Here is a 24,189-nt window from a genome sequence, read left to right on the forward strand (position 1 = left end):
CTCAGCAATGCTTCTTCTTGAAGTTCGAGGAATGTTGACCAAAGCTTGATTTGAGGAAGGGGATTGTCTCCAAGTTCCTGGATTGATCTCACCTGTGGTTGGGCACTCAGAGTCGAATGTTTCGGGGGGAGTGTACACTGATTTGGAGTTAATTTTCCTCAAGTAGTTATGCAGATAAAGTACTGCCAACACAACCATCGTAGCCCGCTCTGGTTGTAATAGCATAGGTCTTCGTAGTAGGTATGCGGTACACAGAGGATATTATGCCAAACGCATTCTCTGACACTCTACTTAAGCGATAGTTAAACACTCTTTCCTTGGAATTCTTATTTTGAACACCTGGGAATAGTTTTAAAATGTTTTTTGACAAAGGGAAAGCATCATCGGCCACAAAAACATACAGTGTTTCATCTATTCTTCCAGGAAGAGCAGTAGGAGGAGGAAGATGCATTGTGTTCTTCTGAAGGCAATCTTTGAATGTTGTGTAACTAAACACACCTCCGTCTGATATTCTTTGTTTGCGTAGGTAAAGTTGTAGTGCGCATCTACCACCGCAAATAGAACTATACTGAAAAACCTCTTGTAGTTGAAATATTCTGTGCCACTATGGATAGGTGCTTGCAACGTAATATGCTTCCCATCAAAGGCCCCCACACAGTTTGGGAAATTCCACTTATCATTGAACTCTTTTGAAATAGCTTTCCACTCTGCTTCATTTTGTGGCATCTGAAACAAAATTTTAACGATATAGCAATATTCAATCATTAATCTTTTCCTTTTTTTAGGCCGAGCATTCAAATGAAGATGCTGCAAACAAAACCCAGATTGTCGACCATTGCTGAATTGCGTGCCCTCCAAGTATAAAGACCTGGCCGGACCCTGGGCTACCTATCTCGCGACATACGCCCATAGTGAAACCTCTGCCCCTACGAGTCCGACACCAAAGTGAAGGTGCCACGCAGCGTGTGCAAGTCATACCGCGTGGGGGCTTCACCCTCCCCGTAGTACCTGTGTTGCGAGTACCTCACCTACCCGTTATTCCCACACCACGGGCGGATAGGCTCGGCAGGCGGAGGAATTTCCACCTCGCACGTAGACAGATCGCCGCCGAGGATCTCTCCTCTACCACCTCGTTCAACCTCACCAGGCTCTTTTGGAATGGGAGTAGAGTGGTCCCACGAGAGTCTCGTCTCGGATACTAGGAATGTAGACCGGTGACCGTGTCGCCGAAGCGACCGTGTCCGTTTCTACCAACCCGACACCTCAAGCGACGGCTCTCCACCTCCCTATTCCTACCCATTAGTCGCCTCTTACGACAGGCAGGGCTTTCTGACCCCGGCCGTATTCTTATCTCCGCGAGCCGGAAGGAGAGATTGTCGACCAGGACCAAGTTGGTGGATCAAGTAAAGACACACCTCGAAGAGGTGACAATGGAAATAAAAGTTTGCCAAAGGAACCGTCTGTTCGGCCAGGCGGAGGCCCACAAAAGAAATCAGCTACAGAAGAAGCTCTGTCTATTATGAGAGCTATCCAAGGACGGCATACATCAGGTATGGATCAGTTCAAGTCTTTTGGAGAGCTAGTACGACTGCATATTAAAGACCTCCCATCGTCAAATGCTTAGAAAATTGTGAAACAACTTATTAGCAATATTCTGTTTGAAGCTGAAATGGGCAAGTACGACTATGGCAACCCATTGAGCGGAAGTTACTCACAGCCTTTCTACCCAATACCGAACAACGTACACCAACCGATTCCTGCTCCGATGCCACCAGCTTGTCCCAATCCAAACCCATAGTTTGAACAGTCTCTTTTCAGGGACACACACAAGCAACCTGTCCGCAGTCAGCCATGAGTTCCACGTCTTCAACCCATACGGTAACGGACAATGACTCTCTTGACACTGTGTTGATGCAACTGTAGTTCCCACCTCATCTTTTCAAAATTCAAATTTGAGTTACTTTTCTTCATTTTGTGTTAGAATAAACTTAAGACACATTTTAACTGAGTACATGTTTCATTTATAGAGATTGTTTTGTTCACTTGAGACACATGTCGACCAAATAAAGGTTTTGTATATGTCATAGACTATGTTTTCTTACCTTCATGTAATCCTGTAAAACGCTGACAATAGCCTCACAAACAATAGGGATGATGGCTGATATTATTTGCTTTGAAATCTTGAATGTGTAACTTAACGAGTGGTAAGAGTCTCCAGTTGCTAAAAACGGGATAATGCATATGTAGGTACTATAAATATGTCATCAGAACTAACGGTAAAGTCAGGCAATGAGGCATGCAAGTCATAGGTTTAATGATAACTCACCGGTAAAAACATGACGGCAAACAAATTCAACAAATTGTTCCTCATATATTAGTTTTTTCGTTACCGTTAAGTTTTCACAGGAAAGCGCTGTTGCCAAATAAAAACATATGTATTTATTACAGCAGCTACCAGCCAAAACATGCCATCGTGAATTGGTGTCAGCATATAAACATTACGTTTGTTTTTCCAGTTCACTGCTAAAATATTGTCACTGGTCCTCATGTAGAACGTTCCATGCATTTTTGTCACAAATACTTGCTAAATTTGGACTTGCGTACCAATTGTCTCTCTAGAATATATGTCCTTTATTTTCATATTTGGTTATAAAATATTTTACTACACTACCACTAAATCCTAATAAATTGTCTCGCACTATATCTGATGTAGCACTGTATAATCTGTTAATAAATCTGATATTATTCCAATTTCACTATCACACAGCATAAACATTTTTACTCCAAATCGGTGTCTTTTCGAGGGGATATATTGTTGTCTAAAAAGGACTGTCATGTTCTACATTGTCGACGAAGAGTAAATATCGAAATAGTTGAAGAATGCGATCTCTGGTCATATATTTTGTAAAAAAGTCCGTTTTTATTAATATTCACTAATTTTATAAATCGGATTATTTTTTCACTTACTATGTATTCAATGATAACAAATATTTATTTACTATGTAATAAACACTAATAGTTAGGAAAAGAAAAAAATTAATAAAGTGTCATAATTAGACTGTTACTTATCAGAACGAGTTGACTCATTTGCAACACCTTTAACAATTATCTGTTAAATTTATCGTTGTTTATATGCCCTGCATCGCTTAATGAAATAAACTTTAGTACATCCCCCTCGGCAGACATTTTGCGACTGAATGTCAACTCAGGTGTAGATGGCAAGCTTCGGTTGGTAAAATCGGATTTGCCAACTGCAGCACAGTGAGGACGAAGCTTAACCCTTTAATCGGCAAGATAGAAATAGCAGGTTTTAAGTTTCAGGAATTTTGGTTTTAGGGTAATTTAGGTGTGGGAAAAATGAATCTGAGGTCAGTTTGGAGATATTGGGTGTGTGTGGGGTCGTCAGCTCAATAAATGGTAGACCGTCTACAGACTGTCTTGTCGTTCAGAAGGAAAATTTATGAAAACACCATAATTTATTAGTTGCACGAAATTAATATTTTTATTGAAAAAAAAATTACAAGTAAATAAACAAAAAGGTATCAGACTTTGGTGTGATACTATGTGAAGCAATTTTTACCTTTCCTGTTGGAGAAATGAAGGTTGCACTTGGTGAAAAAGGAATGAGTGTCAGACTTTATACACAGTTTGCACGACTTTTACGATTCCCATTCAGGCCAATGATTTAATCCGCCGTATCTTACACTATCCACCTGATGAACAGCTCGTCTACCGACGGAAGAACTACTAGACGACTGTGGAACGGACGATGGTCGTCCAACAGGACGTTTTTCAGTAGTAGCACACAGCTCTTTAGCCATTTTCCATCGAAATTGTTGCGTCGTTATGTCTTTGTCTTTCACTTTCATCGGAGACATTCCGATTTTTCTCGATATTTACGCATCGATAAAGACCGAAGACATTGGTAATCGCCATTTCCAGTAGATGGTAAAAAATTCTGGTGGCCATGTCCATTGTTTTGATACTAAGTCCATTTTGACCCATATATGAATCCATGAGGTCTACCTCCCATGTGGGAGTTGTATTCTCAAATAATTTGTACAACCTCGTTCACATGTAAGTACATTGAACGTTGACGCCACAGAATATTCTTCCATTCCTGTGAAACCTTTGCAATATTTTTTAACGCTGAAAGAAAAAATAATCAGTAGATCTCATTTTTTTTTTATTCATAATATGTACAACCTCTTCAAGTGAAGCCACCTACTGATGGTACTACTCTCGGGCCGGAAACTTCCAAAGTCGGTAACAATCATGTTGGTCCCTTTGGTGGTTTGAATGTAGATGCTCTACATTCAAACTCTACCTCTTGATGTTGTTGCTATTACTGTCATATCTACTGTTGTTGGTACCGTGGTTGTCTTCTGATGTCGATGCTACTGTTTCTGCTGCTGTAGTTGGTGGAGATTCATCTCTAATTACAATAGCCGCTAAGTTTGTACTATTGGAGTAGCATCGACCGAACTGAGTGAAGTACTACTGATATTCAGTGATAAGTTTGCAGCCTGTACAAATTTAGTGGTTGAATCTAAGTTTTGCATGCATTCAGTTATCATCTCATCATCCTAAGGTGTTATTTCATCACACTTGAAATCCGGATCACTGTCTACGTCATCAACATATTCTTCATCCGTAAACGATACCATGTCTGTTACTTCTTCTTCACTCAGAGTAGAGACATAGAATCCTTTTCCTACCGCCCACGTCCTCCTACATCCTTCTACACCATGTGTACCCTTCATTTTTTACATAATAAAACGATAACCGCAGGTTTAGTAGGTAAAATAAAAACAAAAATATTCATGCTAATAAGAAAAGAGCAGAAACGTCTTGCAACTAAGCGACAAGACCGTCTGCAGACGGCCTTCATTAAATGCGCGATATTTCAAATCCACTGTTTATTTCCTCAACACACAGTAGTAAATCAATAAATATACCTAATAACTACTCACCACAAAAATTTTCATGTTTATTTCTCAACTAGAAAGTACTTTTTTAACATTGGTTGTTACCCGTAACACCAATAATTTTAGCGTCTCAATCATACGAATGTCTCGACACAAATGCCAGCTACTGTAAATCAACTAAAGCTAGAGTGTTCAAACTGGTACCGTTTGTTTCGTAGTTTCAGTACCTACAAACGGTTTTGTCGTTCAGCTCGATTACACACGTTATTAAAAAAATACTTAGGTTAGAGTAAAGACCGTCTGTAGACGGTCTTGCCTATTAAAGGGTTAAGGACTGTACAGATTTTGAGCAATTATTCAAGTTCGTATTGTTTACTAATTTAGCCATCTTTGTTTTATTAATTATAAATAAAATAATTTTTCTGTTGTCTTTAATTTACTTGTGTTATTTGGTTATTTTTTTTGGAATACAAATTTATTACAGAGTGCAATATAATTATTTTTTATTAAGTATTATACATAAAATCATTTTTCTTTTGTCTTTAATTTAATTTAAACTCATATAATGTTATTGGTTACATGTTGTGTATTACAAATTACAATAATAAATGATAAAAAATAAATGTAAAGATATTTTTTGGAATTTTTTAACTTTTTCAGTTGCTGGGGTTTGTCACACCCCACCTGTCAGTGGAAAAAAATTCACCTGTCAGATGCCGGGTTAAATACCTAAATGATTTAATTATAAAATATTTTCCATTAAATAGCCATATAAGCTAAATAAATATTCAAAGATACTTTTGTAAGAAAACTTTTATTAAATGAACACAAAATACATTTTTTCTTAAAATGTATGATGAACTCTAATTTCTAAAATACAGAGAAAAGAACTAAGTAAATTAAATTTGAATTACAAGGCACAACGGAAATTCTTTAGTTACACAAAAAAATTACTGAACTGCTTATTTAAGCAGTAGTCAAATATTGAAAAATTGGAATTCTTCTGCATGGCCTTGCACATGAGGGAAACACGTGCCCAATAATATTAAAACACATCATTGACACATTTCAAGTCTTAACATTACTATATTATATATGTGTATTTAATAAGATTAAGCAGGCTGAGAATGTGCCCCCTTCTTTCCAATAAGTGATTTGTGGATGTGAGGAATGACTCCACCACCAGCAATGGTAGCTTTGATCAAGCTATCCAATTCTTCGTCTCCTCTGATTGCCAACTGCAAGTGACGGGGAGTTATTCTTTTCACTTTCAAATCCTTACTGGCATTTCCTGCTAACTCAAGAACCTGAAAACAGATAATTTAGGTTAAAAACTCATCATAACTTATGCAAAATGAAGATGAATTATCAACATTATAAAAGATAATAAATATGGGCTGATAACTAAGGTAGTAGTGTCTGACTTCCACGCAGAAGGCCAGTGATACAGCCCCAGTGGCAGCGAGAACATCTAGATATTTTTAACAGGTCCCACATTGATTCCGTCTGAATAAAATGTGTACCTGATGTAAAACCAGGGGTAATAATAGGCAGCTGAAGCATAGCACTTGCCCTTTTTCCTTTCTTGTGTAGTGTATGCCCAAGGGATAACAAACTACCATGCTATAATCCCAAAGCCGCACTAGCAGTATAAAGGGGGACTATTATTTATAAAAGGTAATGATCTACAAACTAAGCAAGATAAAAAACAAACTATTTCTCAGAATGAGATAATCAGCAGTGCTATCAAAGAGTGAAAAATCGTTGTATGACACATCAATAGAAAGGTGTTTCAAAAGGATAATATCAACCAGCAAAGCCCATTTTTAAACACAGGTACTATGGTTATTAAAAAGTTTATAGGTCTCATAAACAGAAAACTTTAATACTTATTGAGCTAGAAATCTTACAAAAGGTCTGCAAATAAAGAAAAAACTATTCAAATACATATAGTAAAATTAAGTGATGGAAATTTCCAAGCATACTATTTTGTTTCTTCAATTGACACCCAAAACAAATTATTAAAGGCCCAACATGTTACTTGAAACTGTGTTATCTGTGTAAAGTTATTAAGTAATTATTTTTGAAATTCTAATAATTACTATTACTTATAAGTTAAGTAGATGTAGGCCATCCAAGAGTTTTGATGGGTAAATCATAAATGAAAATACATATTTTGTTAGTTGTAAAACACCTTTCAAAATTAACTATGCCATGCATATTCTCACAAAAAAGTGTAACAATTGGTACAATAATTCTAAAATGGATGTACTTTATAATAATAGTGTCTAATCTAAATAAATACTTTATAACTACAGAAAAATAAAATGTACAAATTGCAAATGAAACAACTGCAAATGTGAAATAAACTAATTCTTACTTCAGCTGTAAGGTATTCTAAAATGGCTGCAGAGTAGACAGCAGCTGTAGCTCCAACACGTCCATGACTTGTAGTCCTATTTTTTAGATGTCTGTGAATTCTTCCTACAGGGAACTAGAAGAAATAATGATAAGTTATTGGATTTATGAAAAAGTATTAAAACTTTAACTATTGCAAAAACAGCAAACCAGTATTAATTTAGAAAGTTTAAACATATGGTTCAATAAAGTAAGTGTTGACTTACAAATACCCAGATATACTACCCATAAAATATCACGAAGTGTACATATTGAAAATTACAATAAAAATTTATAAATTTGTTACAAGAATTTCGAAACAGTATTTGTTAATTTATGTCCAATTCAGAAACTGAATCTTTGTTAATGTTTACAATTATTATTTAATTATATTCTAATATTTATTATATTTACAAATTATTAATTTAAATTTTAATATATTTCCTTTTTTCAATTTGCAAATACGAAAACCTCAAACTAAAATATCAATTATATTATTTATACTTAGATCATATCACCACATCTTCTGGCGATGTGTCATGCTTCAATGTCCCACTGGTGATTTGCCAAAAAAATTCTCACCATTCTTCCTTGCATTATGTTAATATGTTCATCCCCTCTTTTTTCTTTTTAATAAACGTAAGTAACTATTGATTTGTTTCTGGTTTAGTTTATCGTTTATGCATCATGTCATGATAGGTCTTATAGTTTTCTAATACAGCTATAAGATCAATTTCACAAATAAGAAAAGAGTTAACATGTCAATACAAGATCTAACAATAGTATATAGTACTTTCCTTGAATGTTTACTTGAAATTTAACGAAACATAAGGTACAAGAAGTATTTTTATATGGCATAAGCTGTAATGAACAGAGAGAAAGAAAATTTGAGATGACAGAAAGGTTAGCTCCAGACTTTGTCCAAACAAGATTAAGCCCCAAAATCATTTCCACAGGAAAATAAAGCTTTAAATCAATAAAAAGTCTAGCTTGATCCCTAGAATATATTATGATAGCAAGGCTCTTGCCTTATTTACATGTAATTCCCTACATTTATTAAAAGTAGACAATATTGTATTTTAGATAAAGCAGACTTTTCTACCAAGGAAGATGGTTTAAAAATATCAAATTTGGCTATATCAATAAAGAACAAATAATGTTGATGTGCATCATGTTTTGAACTCCCTTCAAACTGTTTAGTAAGTAAACAAACAAAAACATTGGAATTAAGGCAAAGATAATGAATGGTATAAAATTAACGGGATAAATTGATATAAAAGGAATTTAACTTGGAATTTTTACTAATTCAACAATTATAAAGTAAATTGAACATAGAGTGAAATAGTAATATTAGGAATATATAACAACCGTTAACATACAAAAAACCTGTCTATTTTGAAAGAATACTTTAAATCCGTTATTCGGTATGTTTAAAATTGAATAAACGGCCAAAAGCCCGCCAATCATTTAATTTCACACTAGAAGTTTGGTATTATTTAGATCGGTTTCATTATTTAATATTTCCAAAATTACGGTCGTATAGATTACGATAAATTAGGTCATACACTGATAAATCGTTAGCAGTAATTTTTTAATTGAGCATTCTTCCGGGAAAAAGGTTATGACAAACTAACCTAAATTTATGATAACAAAAAAAAACAAAATATGAGAAAAATGTATCTTACCTGTAATCCAGCACGCGCTGAACGAGAAACCGCCTTAGCTTTGGCTTTTCCACTATCTTTACCAGCTTTGCCACCAGCCTAAAACAATACATATTTAATATTTGTATGTACTATGTAATATAGAAATGTTATTTTTACATTGTTAAATTTATCGACGGATATGAAAGCATTTTAAATAACTATTTTATTTATTTTCTTAATACACTCACCATTTTGCAAATTTATCGTTTGGACTATGAAACTGAAACGATAACTACCGACTCCTTTCAACTAAATGTAGCATACGCAAACGATAATGGCGCCAAACGAACGATACGAACAAATAGAAACACATTAAATGCGCACATGACTTTTGGTGACCAATAACAGAACGAAACCGAAGCGGGAAATTACTTTATTGATTTAAATAATGACGCTTATGGTGGCTTGGCTTGGATTTTGGACTGGGAGTACGTTCCGTAATGTAACTGTCAATTTTATATGAGACGTGTGCAGATTTTAAAGTTAAACAAATTGAATTTAAATTTTTTTTGGGGCTCATAAAGAAAGTTAATTTTTAGTTTATATACATTTGTTTAAAATAATCTACTTAATATAAAATATTAGATTAGTGGGACACACTTGGCCCCATAATTGTTTTTAGGTAAAAAACTACAGAAATGTTACATTTTCTGAGACTTGGAAACAAAGAAGTAAAATTTGCCCATTTAACCAGTAAATCAATTTTGTTGTATGTTTTTTAGTTTTTTGTTTGTAAATAACCAATATATTACAATAATCATATTGGGCCGCAATGTTTTATTGCACAACAAATACCAATGATACAAGTTAAACTCTTTATTAAAGAAAACAGTAAAAAAATATGGATTTAAAGAGCCAAAATATAAAAAATAAGAAGAATACCATATCAAAAATGAACTGCTGAATTAAAAAAAAAAACATTAATAACCAATAACAAAGATGTTTACTTAACAGTAATTCCTTCAAAGGTGTAATGAAATGTCTCCTTTAAATCTCTTTAAAAAACTGCTGCCGTTTTCAATGGAAATTTAACTAATATGAAACTGTCTTCTATATGTTCGTGCCTGGTTTTAGAACCATAATCATTTCTGTTATTTTCCACATCTTAGATACATATTTTAACCTAAATGTAGCATTAAACATGTGTGTAAGTTTGATTTAGTTACATTAAACATTTGTCTGTTGCAATGTCTTTCGGATTCGTAAATTTAATTTCAATGTCTTCCTGATTATATTCTATTTTATCAGGGGTTTAGTTGGACACCGAAATTTTTTTTATGATGCTACCTTCCATTTTGAGTCCTTAAAATTTGTTGTCGGAATAGTGAACTGGGGGGGGGGGGGGGTTTAACCCCCAAAACCCCCCCAGTTTTAACTGTTGGCTGGCGTTGTTGAATAAAGTTTTATTTGCAGTGGCTCTAATCTGTTTTTTCGAAAATTAATTTTTCGAAATTAATTTCTTTACGATAGTTGTTACCTTTTGTTTTGATTGATGTTACCTGTGCATTGTTCCAAGCAGAGGTTTGTATATTTTCAGTTAGTACCTATACTTCCTCATCTAACTGTTCTCTTGTTCGTAATGAGACTAACATATTAATCAAATTCTCGAGCTCAAATCTGAAGCTTTGCCAACCAGTTCTTGTGTTGATTAGTCTAGGTGGATTTTCTTTTTGTATTATATAATTTAATGCCAGAATGATGGGTTAATGATCTGAGCTCATACCCCATGCATCCTCAATTTGTATGTAACTCACAGAAATGTTTCTAGTTTTGAAAAAGTCTATCAGATCTGGTATTTTGTTAGGATCAGTTGGCTAGTATGTTGGCTGCCCTGTGTATATAGTTTCACATTTTAATTCTCTACATGAATTTAGCAATTCGCCTCCTTTCTTCGTTGTTAGCCTAGAGCTCCAATTGATGTTTTTTTTTACGTTAAAATCGCATCCAATGATAAATCTCTGACTATTTGGAAAGTTTACATACTGATTTTTCTTTAACGCTTGTTTTGGAGGAAAGTATAGGTACTATACTACTGCTACCTACTGCTGTTATTAGAATTTCGCATTTTTTTGTCTTAACAATTAATCGTACTAGGTTAAATTTTTTCATTCATCAATAAATTTTTTCCCAATAATTATTATTATCCCAAATATCCCATAGTAACTGTAAAATAAATGTAATGATTTGCTAAAATTAAAATTAAAATAAAATCATTTATTTATTGTTTTTATTTCTAACCCACAAAAATCACCTTATATCTTATCACCTTAACAATATAAATCACCTTATTTTTCTTGGTCCTAGTTTTTAATTTAAGGTTAAAATATATATAAATCAAAGTTCAAATATTTTGCATCATGACTAATATTATCCATGAGAATTTGGTGCAAAACTCACAGTTCTCCACATTGTGGTATCTACAAAACTCACATTGTCTGAATTTTAAATTAAATTTACAAAACAATCTTCATTAAATACACCTATGAAATTTAGGAAAACAGTTTTTATTACAACAAAGTTGTTACACAAAAAAAAATGAAGCATTATAGCATAGCCTTCAATGGTAAACAGTTTTTCTCATTTTGGGAGAATGTGAATTTTGCATCTATACAATTCAATTTTTGTTAGATGTTTATAACATTTGTATTTAAAAAAATTAGGTCACTTCAAAAAATAGTGACAAATTGTCCAAGGTACAATTGGTGTTGTACCTTGAACACAAGCATGTTGTACCATGGACTCAGTATACGATAAATAAAAAAAAAAAGAGAAATCAAACGATTTCTACCTGGCGAAACCGAATTCAAATTTTTCCCACTGTGCTTCCCAAAACTTGCCAAGCAAACAGCTTGATAAATTACTCGGCAATGGAATCTAAAATTGCATTCCACATGCCGTTCATCATAATCAAAATTCGTAGTGAATTCAGTTTCTGGTACTCCAACCGAAGTAAAGTAATAAAACATAATGACGGCATTAAATTAAGATGAGAGACGGTAGAGAAACAAAAATCTAATACCGTCATTATGTTTTATTACTTTACTTCGGTTGGAGTACCAAAAACTGAATTCACTACGAATTTTGACCATAATGAACGGCATGTGGAATGCAATTTTAGATTCCCTTGCCGAGTAATTTATCAAGCTGTTTGCTTGGCAAGTTTTAGGAAGCACAGTGGGAAAAATTTGAATTCGGTTTCGCCAGGTAGAAATCGTTTGATTTCTCTTTTTGTTTTTAGATGGCGTAGTTACGTCTGTATATAGTTATTTCGATAACTATTGTCTAGGACGAGAAAGATTTTTGTTTTGGTTCAGAGTAGTGGCTATATCGCTCTGAGGAGACCTAAAGAGGTCGAAATACGTATAAGCGGCTGTCGCTGCCCTGTATCAAAACAAAAATCTAATACCGTCATTATGTTTTATAAAAATAAATTTTATTTTAACAAACCTTTATAAAATAATAAACACAAAATTAAACGAATCAAAGTTAATGATACATAAAACTTTTATACATATTAAAAAAAACAGAAAGTAGTTTAAACTAATTTTATAAAGCTTAACAACTCTGAAACTTCATAAACCTCCCTAGAGCAACGAATTTTTTTGGAGGTATCGCATGCTGGGTATAAGTTTTGATCTTTCCTCTCAGGCCATTTCCAATTTTTGAGTGATTTTTCAAAGACAGTGTTACCAATTCTTGTTTTATAATATCAACAATTTCTCCAGGAAAATAATTATTTTCGTAAACGAAAATCACGAAATCACCTAATTGAAATTTTAAGACTTCAGAATCACTGTTTGTGTTTTCAATTTCATTATCATATATTTCAAAAGACATTTCAGACATATCTGATTCTTGTACCGAAAAATTATCATCTGATATGTAAGCTTCAGAAACAGAAACGAGTTTTCTTTTAACGGACTTTTTCTTGTTTTTGCCTTTAGCTGCATTTTGTTGCGAAACTTTAACATTTGTCTTTCTCTTTTTTGTTTTATTAGACTCGCCATTTTCAACATTTTAATCCTGGTTTTCTCTGACGTATCTTTTAAAATGCACGACTTTCCTTTCTGTCTTACCCTTCCATTGCTTTTCCTTGGTGCAGCTTTAGGATGAGGTCTAATCATCTTTGGTGTAACAATATTTTTAATCACAGAAGTGGATGGAGTTCGGTCTCTGGGAGTGATTGAGATGAAATGTCAGCTTCTGCAACTAATTGCGAAGAAATCTCAGCCTCTGTAGCTAATTGAGGTAAAATGTCAGAATTAGCGGCTGTAATTGTATCTGCGTTTTTATCGGAAGTAACATCATATGAACGATCAGTTACCTGTGCTGATAAATAGTCGGAGTCGTCGAAAATGTTTTCGTTAACTGGATAAATCCTTGCATAATATTATTGGGAGTAAAAGCTAGTGGAAATGTTTTCCCAACTAATGAAACCACACTGTAAATAGTTATTGGTTTACCCACATATTTGTCTAGTGGCTGCAGCTTGTGGCTTGTATGTGGGTGAAATGTCACTAAAATAATACCGTTTCGCTTGGCTAGATCTATAACAGGCACGCTGATGTGACTTTCGTGATTGTCCAAGAGTACAATACACGGTGCGTCAGTAGAAGGCCTTACATGTTTATTAAAGTGTTCTATAAACTGAAAAAATAAATTTTCGTTCCAGAAGAATTTGCACCTCCAATAGTACCAGGTGGAGCATTGATTACCATGAAGTCTTTATAGATGACTCGTGGAAATATTAGCAAAGGAGGTACGAAACCTCCATCAGCATTAATGGCACATATCATTGTGACAGTAGAACCTCGCTCAGCATTTGTCATTGAATCGATTTGTTTAACGCCTTTAGGTCCTAAGATTTTTTATGGAACACTTTGACAATGCACCCTTATAGCTTGTATATACTGCAGTTACGTTGTTTTTATTGAAAGCAGTCGAACGTTCTAAACTTGTGGCTTCTGGCTTTCTGCAAACTGATAGGTCACAATCTAAACATTTTTTAGAGTCAACCCATATTGTAAATCTGCAGCCTCTTTAATATAATCACACAACATTAGCTGTTCTTAATCTGTAAAGGCTTTATGGTGCATTTAATTATCGTGTAAGGTACTAATTTTCTTTCCTGTATCAGTATAATGTTGAAAATGACGCCTCAAAGTAGTTCTACTGATATTAAAATGTTTAGCTGTCGCAAATAAAGACATTTTCTTTTCTCGAAACAATTAAACGGCCTGTCGCAACTGCTCTTTATCGAGCGGAGTTCGTTTTATGCCTTGTGTACTGCATATTTTCTAGAACCTACAATTATTAAGAAAATAAAAAATAAATATAAACGTTCGACAACTGATTTTCAAACAGGTTTTACAAATATTAAATCACCAAGTTGTACCTAGGATATGTCCTAGATACAACTAGCGTATTGTGTCCGAAGTACATTCTTCTTCTTCTTCTTCTAGTATCGTCTCCGCTAACGAAGGTTGGCTATAACCATTGCAAATTCGGTCCAGTCGTGAATGTTTTTCAGCCAGGATATTTGTCGTCTACCAGGACCCCTTTTTTACAAATTTACAAATACGCTGTCTTTCGCTTTTTAATGGTGGTCAAAAGTTCTCTGTGTCTTCATAGCAATATCCAGTGATTTGCTGTATACCATAGTTAAAAAACTTACAATGAAATAAAAACTTCTGATGTATGGTGGATTATATTATAAAAATTTTTAATTTATCCAAAAGGATTAATTTTTTTTAAAAGGTTTTAAAAAAGCATACAGATCCTCGCTCGAAAAAGGACTTTAGACTTTAACGGTTGATGCCAGCCAACTGACTTGATCAGATAATAAAATTAATTACAAGTGACAAGGTCTTCAAGACAGGTCAAAGTTAATTTATGGTTAACACTCAAATAATAAATGCCGACTATGAGTATTGTTTGATGTGAGCATCTTACAAGTGAGCAATACATGATGTTGAAGAATATGTGAAGAGATGTAACGACTACCAATCGCATAAGCACACGATCATGACCAAAGAACCCATTACAAAGAAACACTAGCCAAATCACTGGTAGAAAATTTCATTTTGAGGTTTGGACTGCCCTGAAGAATAGTAACACATCAAGGTGTTTTATACTTTATGGGTTTATAAGTCAAACAATCATATATACCAAGTAAGCTTATATTTTACAATCTTGTCGAATATCTCAGAAAATCATACATGTATCAATCTATAACAAGTTGTTCAACCCTTAGACAAGGAAAGAGAGAGGGCAGGTAACGTTCATTTAATAAACTTTCGAAAAGTGAGGCCAGTTTCGATGTGATCGCTATGTTTTGTGACTGTGCTTTGCCCATTACTACATGCAGAGTTACCAGGTCTTCTGATTTTTCAGTAGATCTACTGATTTCATCTTCAATTTACTGATTTGCTAAAACACTATATCGATGTACTAAACAAATATGTAATGATGAAATCATGTTCAAAACATGATCATTATGTCAGTGTTCAATTATAAATTTTGAAAAAAATCTATTTATTGATATATATATATATATATATATATATATATATATATATATATATATATATATATATATATATATATATATATATATATATATATATATATATATATATATATATATATATATATATATATTGATATATATATATATATATATATATATATATATATATATATATATATATATATATATATATATATATATATATATATATTGATATATATATATTGATATATATATATATATATATATATATATATATATATATATATATATATATATATATATATTGATATATATATATTGATATATATATATATATATATATATATATATATATATATATATATATATATATATATATATATATATATATATATATATATATTGATATATATATATTGATATATATATATATATATATATATATATATATTGATATATATATATTGATATATATATATTGATATATATATATATATATATATATATATATATATATATATATATATATATATATATATATATATATATATTGATATATATATATTGATATATATATATATATATATATATATATATATATATATATATATATATATATATATATGTATATATATATATATATATATATATATATATATATATATATATATATATATATATATATATATATATATATATATATATATATATATATATATATATATATATATATATATATATATATATATATATATATATATATATATATATATATATATATATATATATATATATATATATATATATATATATATATATATATATATATATATATATATATATATATATATATATATATATATATATATATATATATATATATATATATATATATATATATATATGTTCGGAAAGATTTCCGCGGTTAGTACAATTAAACTTAGAGCTAAGATTAATATTATTATAAAAATTAATATTAAACTCACCAGTCTTCCGGGTTGAACCGCGTCGATATCCATTTTGCCGAGCTTTCGACATCCTCTCTGATGTCTTCTTCAGGGCTTCCGAGGTCTCAGTCTCCCGAGCCCCCAGACACTACTACACTCACTAGTCACTTCTAGTTCACTCACTAGTTCACTACTACGACTGGGACCAGGGGACGGTTCATTTATACCGTCGATGGTGACGTGGCCTAGGTGGGGGTTAGGGTGGGGATTGGCGCGAGGTTGGCGCGAACATTTCCGACAGTGGCATTTTGATATATATATATATATATATATATATATATATATATATATATATATATATATATATACATATATATATATATATATATATATATATATATATACATATATATATATATATATATATATATATATATATATATATATATATATATATATATATCAAATGACAATATTCTGACATTGGATTGGTACCAAAAGCCAACAGCATCGGGAAGGTATATGAATTACTTTTCAAACCACACCACTCGTCAAAAATATAATACAGTATTGGGTATGAAAAACAGGGTAATGTCCATTGTTGATGATAATTTGTTACAAAAAAATCTGGACATATTATACAAAAATATATATATATATATATATATATATATATATATATATATATATATATATATATATATGTTCGGAAAGATTTCCGCGGTTAGTACAATTAAACTTAGAGCTAAGATTAATATTATTATAAAAATTAATATTAAACTCACCAGTCTTCCGGGTTGAACCGCGTCGATATCCATTTTGCCGAGCTTTCGACATCCTCTCTGATGTCTTCTTCAGGGCTTCCGAGGTCTCAGTCTCCCGAGCCCCCAGACACTACTACACTCACTAGTCACTTCTAGTTCACTCACTAGTTCACTACTACGACTGGGACCAGGGGACGGTTCATTTATACCGTCGATGGTGACGTGGCCTAGGTGGGGGTTAGGGTGGGGATTGGCGCGAGGTTGGCGCGAACATTTCCGACAGTGGCATTTTGATATATATATATATATATATATATATATATATATATATATATATATATATACATATATATATATATATATATATATATATATATATATATACATATATATATATATATATATATATATATATATATATATATATATATATATATATATATATATATCAAATGACAATATTCTGACATTGGATTGGTACCAAAAGCCAACAGCATCGGGAAGGTATATGAATTACTTTTCAAACCACACCACTCGTCAAAAATATAATACAGTATTGGGTATGAAAAACAGGGTAATGTCCATTGTTGATGATAATTTGTTACAAAAAAATCTGGACATATTATACAAAATTTTTCGAAACAACGGCTATCCTAAACATATTTTAAAAAAACTCATTTACAGCAGTAATTTCTATGATGGTCCTGTCCTTGATTCTAACAATGAGTCAATCAAATACAAAAAACTCCCCTTTATTAACGGTCTAACCCAGTCTGTCGTATCCATATTTAAAGATGTTTCCAATATTAATATAGCTAAATACAATACCATAAATAACAAACAACTTTTTTCTAAAATTAAAGACCCAGTACCAACCTTATATAGGAGTAATGTGGTATATGAAATACCGTGTCTAGTATGTGAAAAAAGCTACATTGGCCATACATCGCAGTGGCTAAAACAACGTATCACACAGCATAAAAGTGATTGCCGCTTAGGAAAAAATTCTTGCGCAGTTGTCGAGCACTACAAAAACACCGGTCATCTGTTAGACTACAACAATACTCGTATTTTGGCACAGACTGAAAATTACAAAAGTAGGTTATTTTTGGAGATGTACCACATTAACAAAAATAAACAAACTTTAAATTATAAAACAGACACGGCGCAATTAAGCAACATATATTGCAATATATTAAACAAAATTTAAAACTACACTCACCTTAATGATTAATCATACTAACTAGCCTTAATGATTAATTAAAGAAATACTATTCCTCTAATGTTTTCTTACATTGTTATTTTTTGCATTTTGAAATAATTTTTACTTGTTCCATCTTATTTATTGTTAACGAACGTGCTCAAAGATATTTTAAATTTTTACATGCATTTTATTAAATGTACAGTTTCATCAACAATAATGTTATTTTAGTATTCAATTTTATTTATGTGTATAATCTTTTAATTTCTGTAAGTATTGTAAATCTAAGTGTACGTCAGTGTTTTGAAATGTTTGTTTTTTACAGTTACTCCCGATGAAGCTATTAAATAAATGGCGAAATATTGAGCTTTAGAAAAAACAAAGATTTTTTATTTAATATAGACCACATACCCGATATTTCCAACATATATATATATATATATATATATATATATATATATATATATATATATATATAAATATATATATATATATATATATATATATATATATATATATATATATATATATATATATATATATCCATTATTCTCAATCTACTGAAGAAATAAAATATGATTTGGGAACCTTTCTGGTGCCGGCTTCAGTCAATTCCATACGTTTACGCGTCCCCTTTCTTTCCTTGTCTAACCTATGTTGACGGCCTGAAATTAGCCATGTCATGGATATGTCAAGCAGTCCCTTGCTACGCTGTTACACAGCTATATAGGTACATTAAACATCTTCACACTAAAGATCGATATCTATAAGGGGTTTTTATATTACGACGACCTCTGGTCTTATAACCATTAGAAGTCTCAATATTATTTGGGTTAATATTATGACTCAACGTAGGTACTGAGTTTATATTTGGGCTTGAGCACCCAATGATTTTATTAACACTATCATTTACGTGGATGCTAGCGGTATCTTTATGAATACTTTGTGACTGAATATCAGGGTGCAACCCGGGTTCTAAAAGAGTTCTTTTTTAAGTGTTCTGGTGTATGAATTTTTCATTTCTATCTTCCTTTCTAAACTCTATTGGTTTTCTTCGTGATGTCTTATAATAATGTAATTGTAATTTAAATGCACCCAAAATTGTATTTTACTATTTTTTTTCAAGTTTGCAATGTGATTCTACTCTATCAGAATTTATTTGCATCCATTTATGTAAAAAAACTTGGCCCATAAATTTGACCTATTCTTGACAATATGACAATTTGTCACTATTAAACTTCGCTCCTAGTTCTTTAGCCCTTTCTAATACTTTTTTAATAGTTGTAACATGTTCTTCTTTTGTTGTTCCCATAACAATCTTAGCATCATGACAAATCAATAAACTCGCTATAACTTTAAATTTATCTTCTTCTACTTCTTGAAACAGATCTTGGGAATTTGGTAATCCATATGGCAATACTTTATATCTAAAAATTCCATAAGATGTTTTAAAACAGCATGTCCAAAATGATGCCTCATCAAGTTCCAAATGATGATCTTGAAAATTATAGTGGAATTGAGGATTTTCTGGGGTACGTTGAAATAACAAACGCCATGTTTCGTTCGACAGCAACGACTTCATCTTTATTTCAATAAGCAATATTGGCAACACGCCATACATCGAGTGTTTACAAAAGTTATGCAAAGATGGCGCTACATGTATTAAAATACTTTTTTTTGATACATCACAACATCTCCACTTATCAAAAAAATATCTAAACTTTCAAACCAAACCTAGCCTAAATTTAGAATTTTTAAGATTTTTCAACCCTTTAGTAAGGATGTCAGCCAACATTTCATCAGTACTCAAATACTTCAACTCAATAACATTATTTTGGATAGCCTCTCTAATGAAATGGTAGCGAATGCCAATATGTTTTGTTTTTTCATGGAATACTGGATTTATGCAGAACTTCTGAGCCCCTTGATTGTCATTATATAAAACAACTGGATCCAGTCTTCCTTGAATTTCCGACAACAAATTCCTCAAGTAAATGGCTTCCTTAGTAGCCTCCCCTAAAGCTACATACTCCGCTTCAGTGCTAGAAAGAGTCACTGATTTCTGTTTAACACTCTTCCAAGAAATCGCACCACCCGAAACTTTAAAAACAAAACCTGGTTAAGATATTCTATGTAACTTATTTGAGGCCCAATCAGCATCAACAAACCCTGTTAAATCCAAATCATCCCTTTTATAAGTCAAACAAATATCTTTGGTCCCCTTCCAATACCTCAATATCTTTTTAGCACATTTCGAGTGATACTCATTATGACTTTTATTAAATTGACTCAAAAAAACTTACACTATATGGAATATCTGGTCTTGTCAAAACGGCTAATAACATTAGACTACCAATTAATATTTGATATAAAGGATTTTTAACTTTTTCTGAGCAATTACTTTCCGTACAATCAAAATTATCTATTGGTGAGCTGACAACATTGCACTCCTCCATATTAAACTTTCTTAATAACTGATCAATATATGCACTCTGGTCTAATTTAATAGTATCTTTATCCCTATGAATCTTCATACCAAGACACAATTTTAAATGACTTAAGTCAACAACAACATTTTAAATGTTGAACATAATTCTGTCTTTAATAAATCAGTTTGGATCTTATCATTACTGAAAACTATAAAATCATCAACATATAGAGCCTCTAAAACATAACTTTTATCAATTTTTTTAATATAGACACATAACTCATAATTTTTATTAAATGCTAGGCTAATTAAAATTTCATTCACTTTTTGATACCAGGCTCGAGAAGACTGCTTTAATCCATAAATGGCCTTTTTTAAATGAAAAACTTTATTTTCATTACCTTTAAGAACATAACATTCTGGTTGACGCATAAACACTGTTTTTTGCAAGTCACCATTTAAAAAAGCTGTCTTCACGTCCAAGTGAATAACATCTAAATCTAACTTTACAGATAAGGCTAATAACAATCGTAAACTTGAATACCTTATTACAGGAGAAAACGTCTCCTCATAGTCCACACCTTCACGTTGAGTGTACCCCTTAGCCACTAAACTAGCCCGATAACACACCTGATCATCACAATCAACTTTGGTGTTGAAAACCCACTTGCACTCAACCAAAGTTCCACTTTTTGGAGTATCGACCAACTCCCATTTTCATGCCTCATTTTCTGCAAAAGATAGCATCTCTTCATCCATGGCCCTCTTCCATCTTGCCGAATCTGTTCTGGATAGAGCTTCTGACACAGTGGATGGGATGTCTTCCAGATCTACTTCCTGCTGCTTATGACATTGAAATGTCACATAGTCTTTGAAGACCTTGGGCTTCTTGGTTCTGTCGGATCATCTTGATTTACTTGGTTTCTGGTGTGATCAAAACATTATGGTATTTTTCCTCATATGACAGTCTATCTGGGAATTTAACTTGGTCTGGATCCCCCACTTGAGGTAATACCTCTGTCACTACAATATCATTGCTTGGTGATCCTAAGAAATCAAAGTTTTTCAGCAGCTTTGGTTTTTCATTAATGACCACATCTCTACTGATAATTACACTCTTCTTAACGGGATCATAGAGCCTATAGCCCTTCACATTTTGACTATAACCAACCAAGAACATCTTCTCTGCCTTTTTGTCAAACATCTGCCTTTTTTCTTTGGGTATTTGAACCATTGCCTCACTACCAAAGATTCGAATATGACTCACATCTGACTTTTTACTATAGAAGAGTTCATATGGTGTTCTACCTTCAAGACCTCTGACCATAGATCTGTTTCTTAAGTATGCAGCAGTATTGATGGCTTCAGCCCAAAACTGCTTAGGAAAATCTGTATCGAATAGTAAGCACCTCGCCTTCTCCACCAGGGTACGGTTCATTCTCTCCGAAGTACCATTCTGCTCTGGAGTGTAAGGATTTGTTTTTTAATGTGTTATACCATTACTACTTAAAAAAGATTCAAAGTCAGCACTACAAAATTCTCCTGAGTTGTCAGACCTAAAACATTTGATTTTATGCTCTTTTTGGTTCTCAACTAGCAATTTAAATTCCTTAAACTTATCTAGAGCTTCACTTTTGTATTTTAAAAAATAAACAAAAACCATCTTACTCAAGTCATCTTCAAGAACCAAAAAATATCTAGATCCTCCGATGGACATCACCTCCATAGGACCATACAAATCACCATGCACAACCTCGAGCAATTCTGCAGCACTATTTCCACTACTCTTGAATGGCAACCGAGTCTGCTTTCCCTCACAGCGCACTTGACACAGATTATGCAAACTTGCCCGCCTTTTATAGTTGAAGCCCTCAACTGCTCCGTCCCTCATTATACCCAAATCTCTAAAGTTGATGTGACCAAAACGTCTATGCCACAAATCACAACAGTCCTGAGCATACATAGAGAACGCCACTGGCTGAGACATGACAAAATTAAATCTATAAACTTGATTAATTAAATCAGCTGTAGCCACACTTGTACCTTTACTATTAAAAATCTCACAACCCTTCTGGTTAAAAACAACCTTGTTACCATTTAAAATCAACTGGCTAACTGACAGTAAATTGGTTGTAATATTGGGTACTTCTTCTTCTGGTTCCTATCCGTTTTGGATGTTGGAAATCATATTGGCAATCATGACCTTGCTCGCTGCGGCTCGAAACAGCTCCGTTGAGGTTTTCTTAAACCATGTTCTTAAATTCCGCAGCCATGATATTCTCCTTCTACCGGGTCCTCGCTTACCTTTGACTTTACCTTGCAATATAGACTGCAGCAGGGAGTAACGGTGCTGATTTCTCATAACGTGTCCCAGATATTGCAATTTTATGCGTTTGATCGTAAACACAATCTCTGGTTCCTTCTTCATTTTTTCTAGAACTTCGTTGTTTGTGATCCTTGCTGTCCATGATATTCTCAGCATTCTTCTATAAAGCCACATCTCAAATGCTTCAAGTTTTTTAATAGTGGTGTCTGTAAGCGTCCATGCCTCCGCCCCGTACAACAACACAGAGAAAACATAGCATCTCAAATGTTTAATTTTTGTATCCAGGGATGTGTTGTGACTTTTGAAGGGTACATATATGGGTACACAATGAACATTTTTAACTACAATGTCAAAGTTTTTATTGCTACTTACTGTAGTTAACTCTACTTCTCCAGCACACAACACTGGCATTTTTTCATTGTTGGCTACTAAAATTTCTTTGAGCTGTATATTCTGGGATGCATTTTTTATCCAGTAATTTCTTGACGTTAAATGCACACTTGCTCCAGAGTCAATATACCAATCTGAATTGTTAAATTTACCATTTAAAAAGACCACACTAAAAGCACTCTTATCCTCTGGTTTTCTCTGCTGTTTTCGAAAAGTCTCAAAATCCCTTTTCAAAACTGGGCACTTGTTTTTGTAATGACTTATTTGTTTACATACAAAACAAATCACATGTTCTTTATTGTCATTTTTAACACTGCCACCGCCGTCTTTGGGATGTTTTCGGAACTTGTCTTGACTGGCAAAAGCACTACCAGTAGATTTCTCGCTGCCCGCGTTCCTACCAGTTCCATCTTTCTGCATATCAATTAACTTGGACTTGATTGCATCCCCTGTAATTTGAATTCCAGAGTGTTCCAGAGCCATTATCATTGTGGTGAATCTGTTTAGCAATCCTGCAAGCAACAATGAACCAATCCACTCACTAGTAATTTCGAATCCACTCCGAGTTAATTTCTGGGCTGTTTCAATCAT

At 32.7% G+C, this 24,189-nt stretch overlaps 1 protein-coding gene across 1 annotated transcript; it reads right to left on the minus strand.

Annotated features, from left to right (window-relative positions):
* Positions 1–5,723: 5,723 nt before the first annotated feature.
* Positions 5,724–9,374, minus strand: His2Av (Histone H2A variant). The gene is made up of 4 exons (XM_072546919.1): positions 9,220–9,374; positions 9,011–9,088; positions 7,309–7,422; positions 5,724–6,235 (listed from the first exon to the last, which is right to left on the minus strand). Exons 1-4 carry the CDS (start codon positions 9,220–9,222, stop codon positions 6,041–6,043), a joined length of 390 nt encoding a protein of 129 aa, XP_072403020.1. The 5' UTR covers positions 9,223–9,374; the 3' UTR covers positions 5,724–6,040.
* Positions 9,375–24,189: the final 14,815 nt, after the last annotated feature.

The sequence above is a fragment of the Diabrotica undecimpunctata genome, chromosome 1, assembly GCF_040954645.1.
Source record: "Diabrotica undecimpunctata isolate CICGRU chromosome 1, icDiaUnde3, whole genome shotgun sequence".
Classification (NCBI taxonomy): Eukaryota; Metazoa; Arthropoda; class Insecta; order Coleoptera; family Chrysomelidae; genus Diabrotica; species Diabrotica undecimpunctata.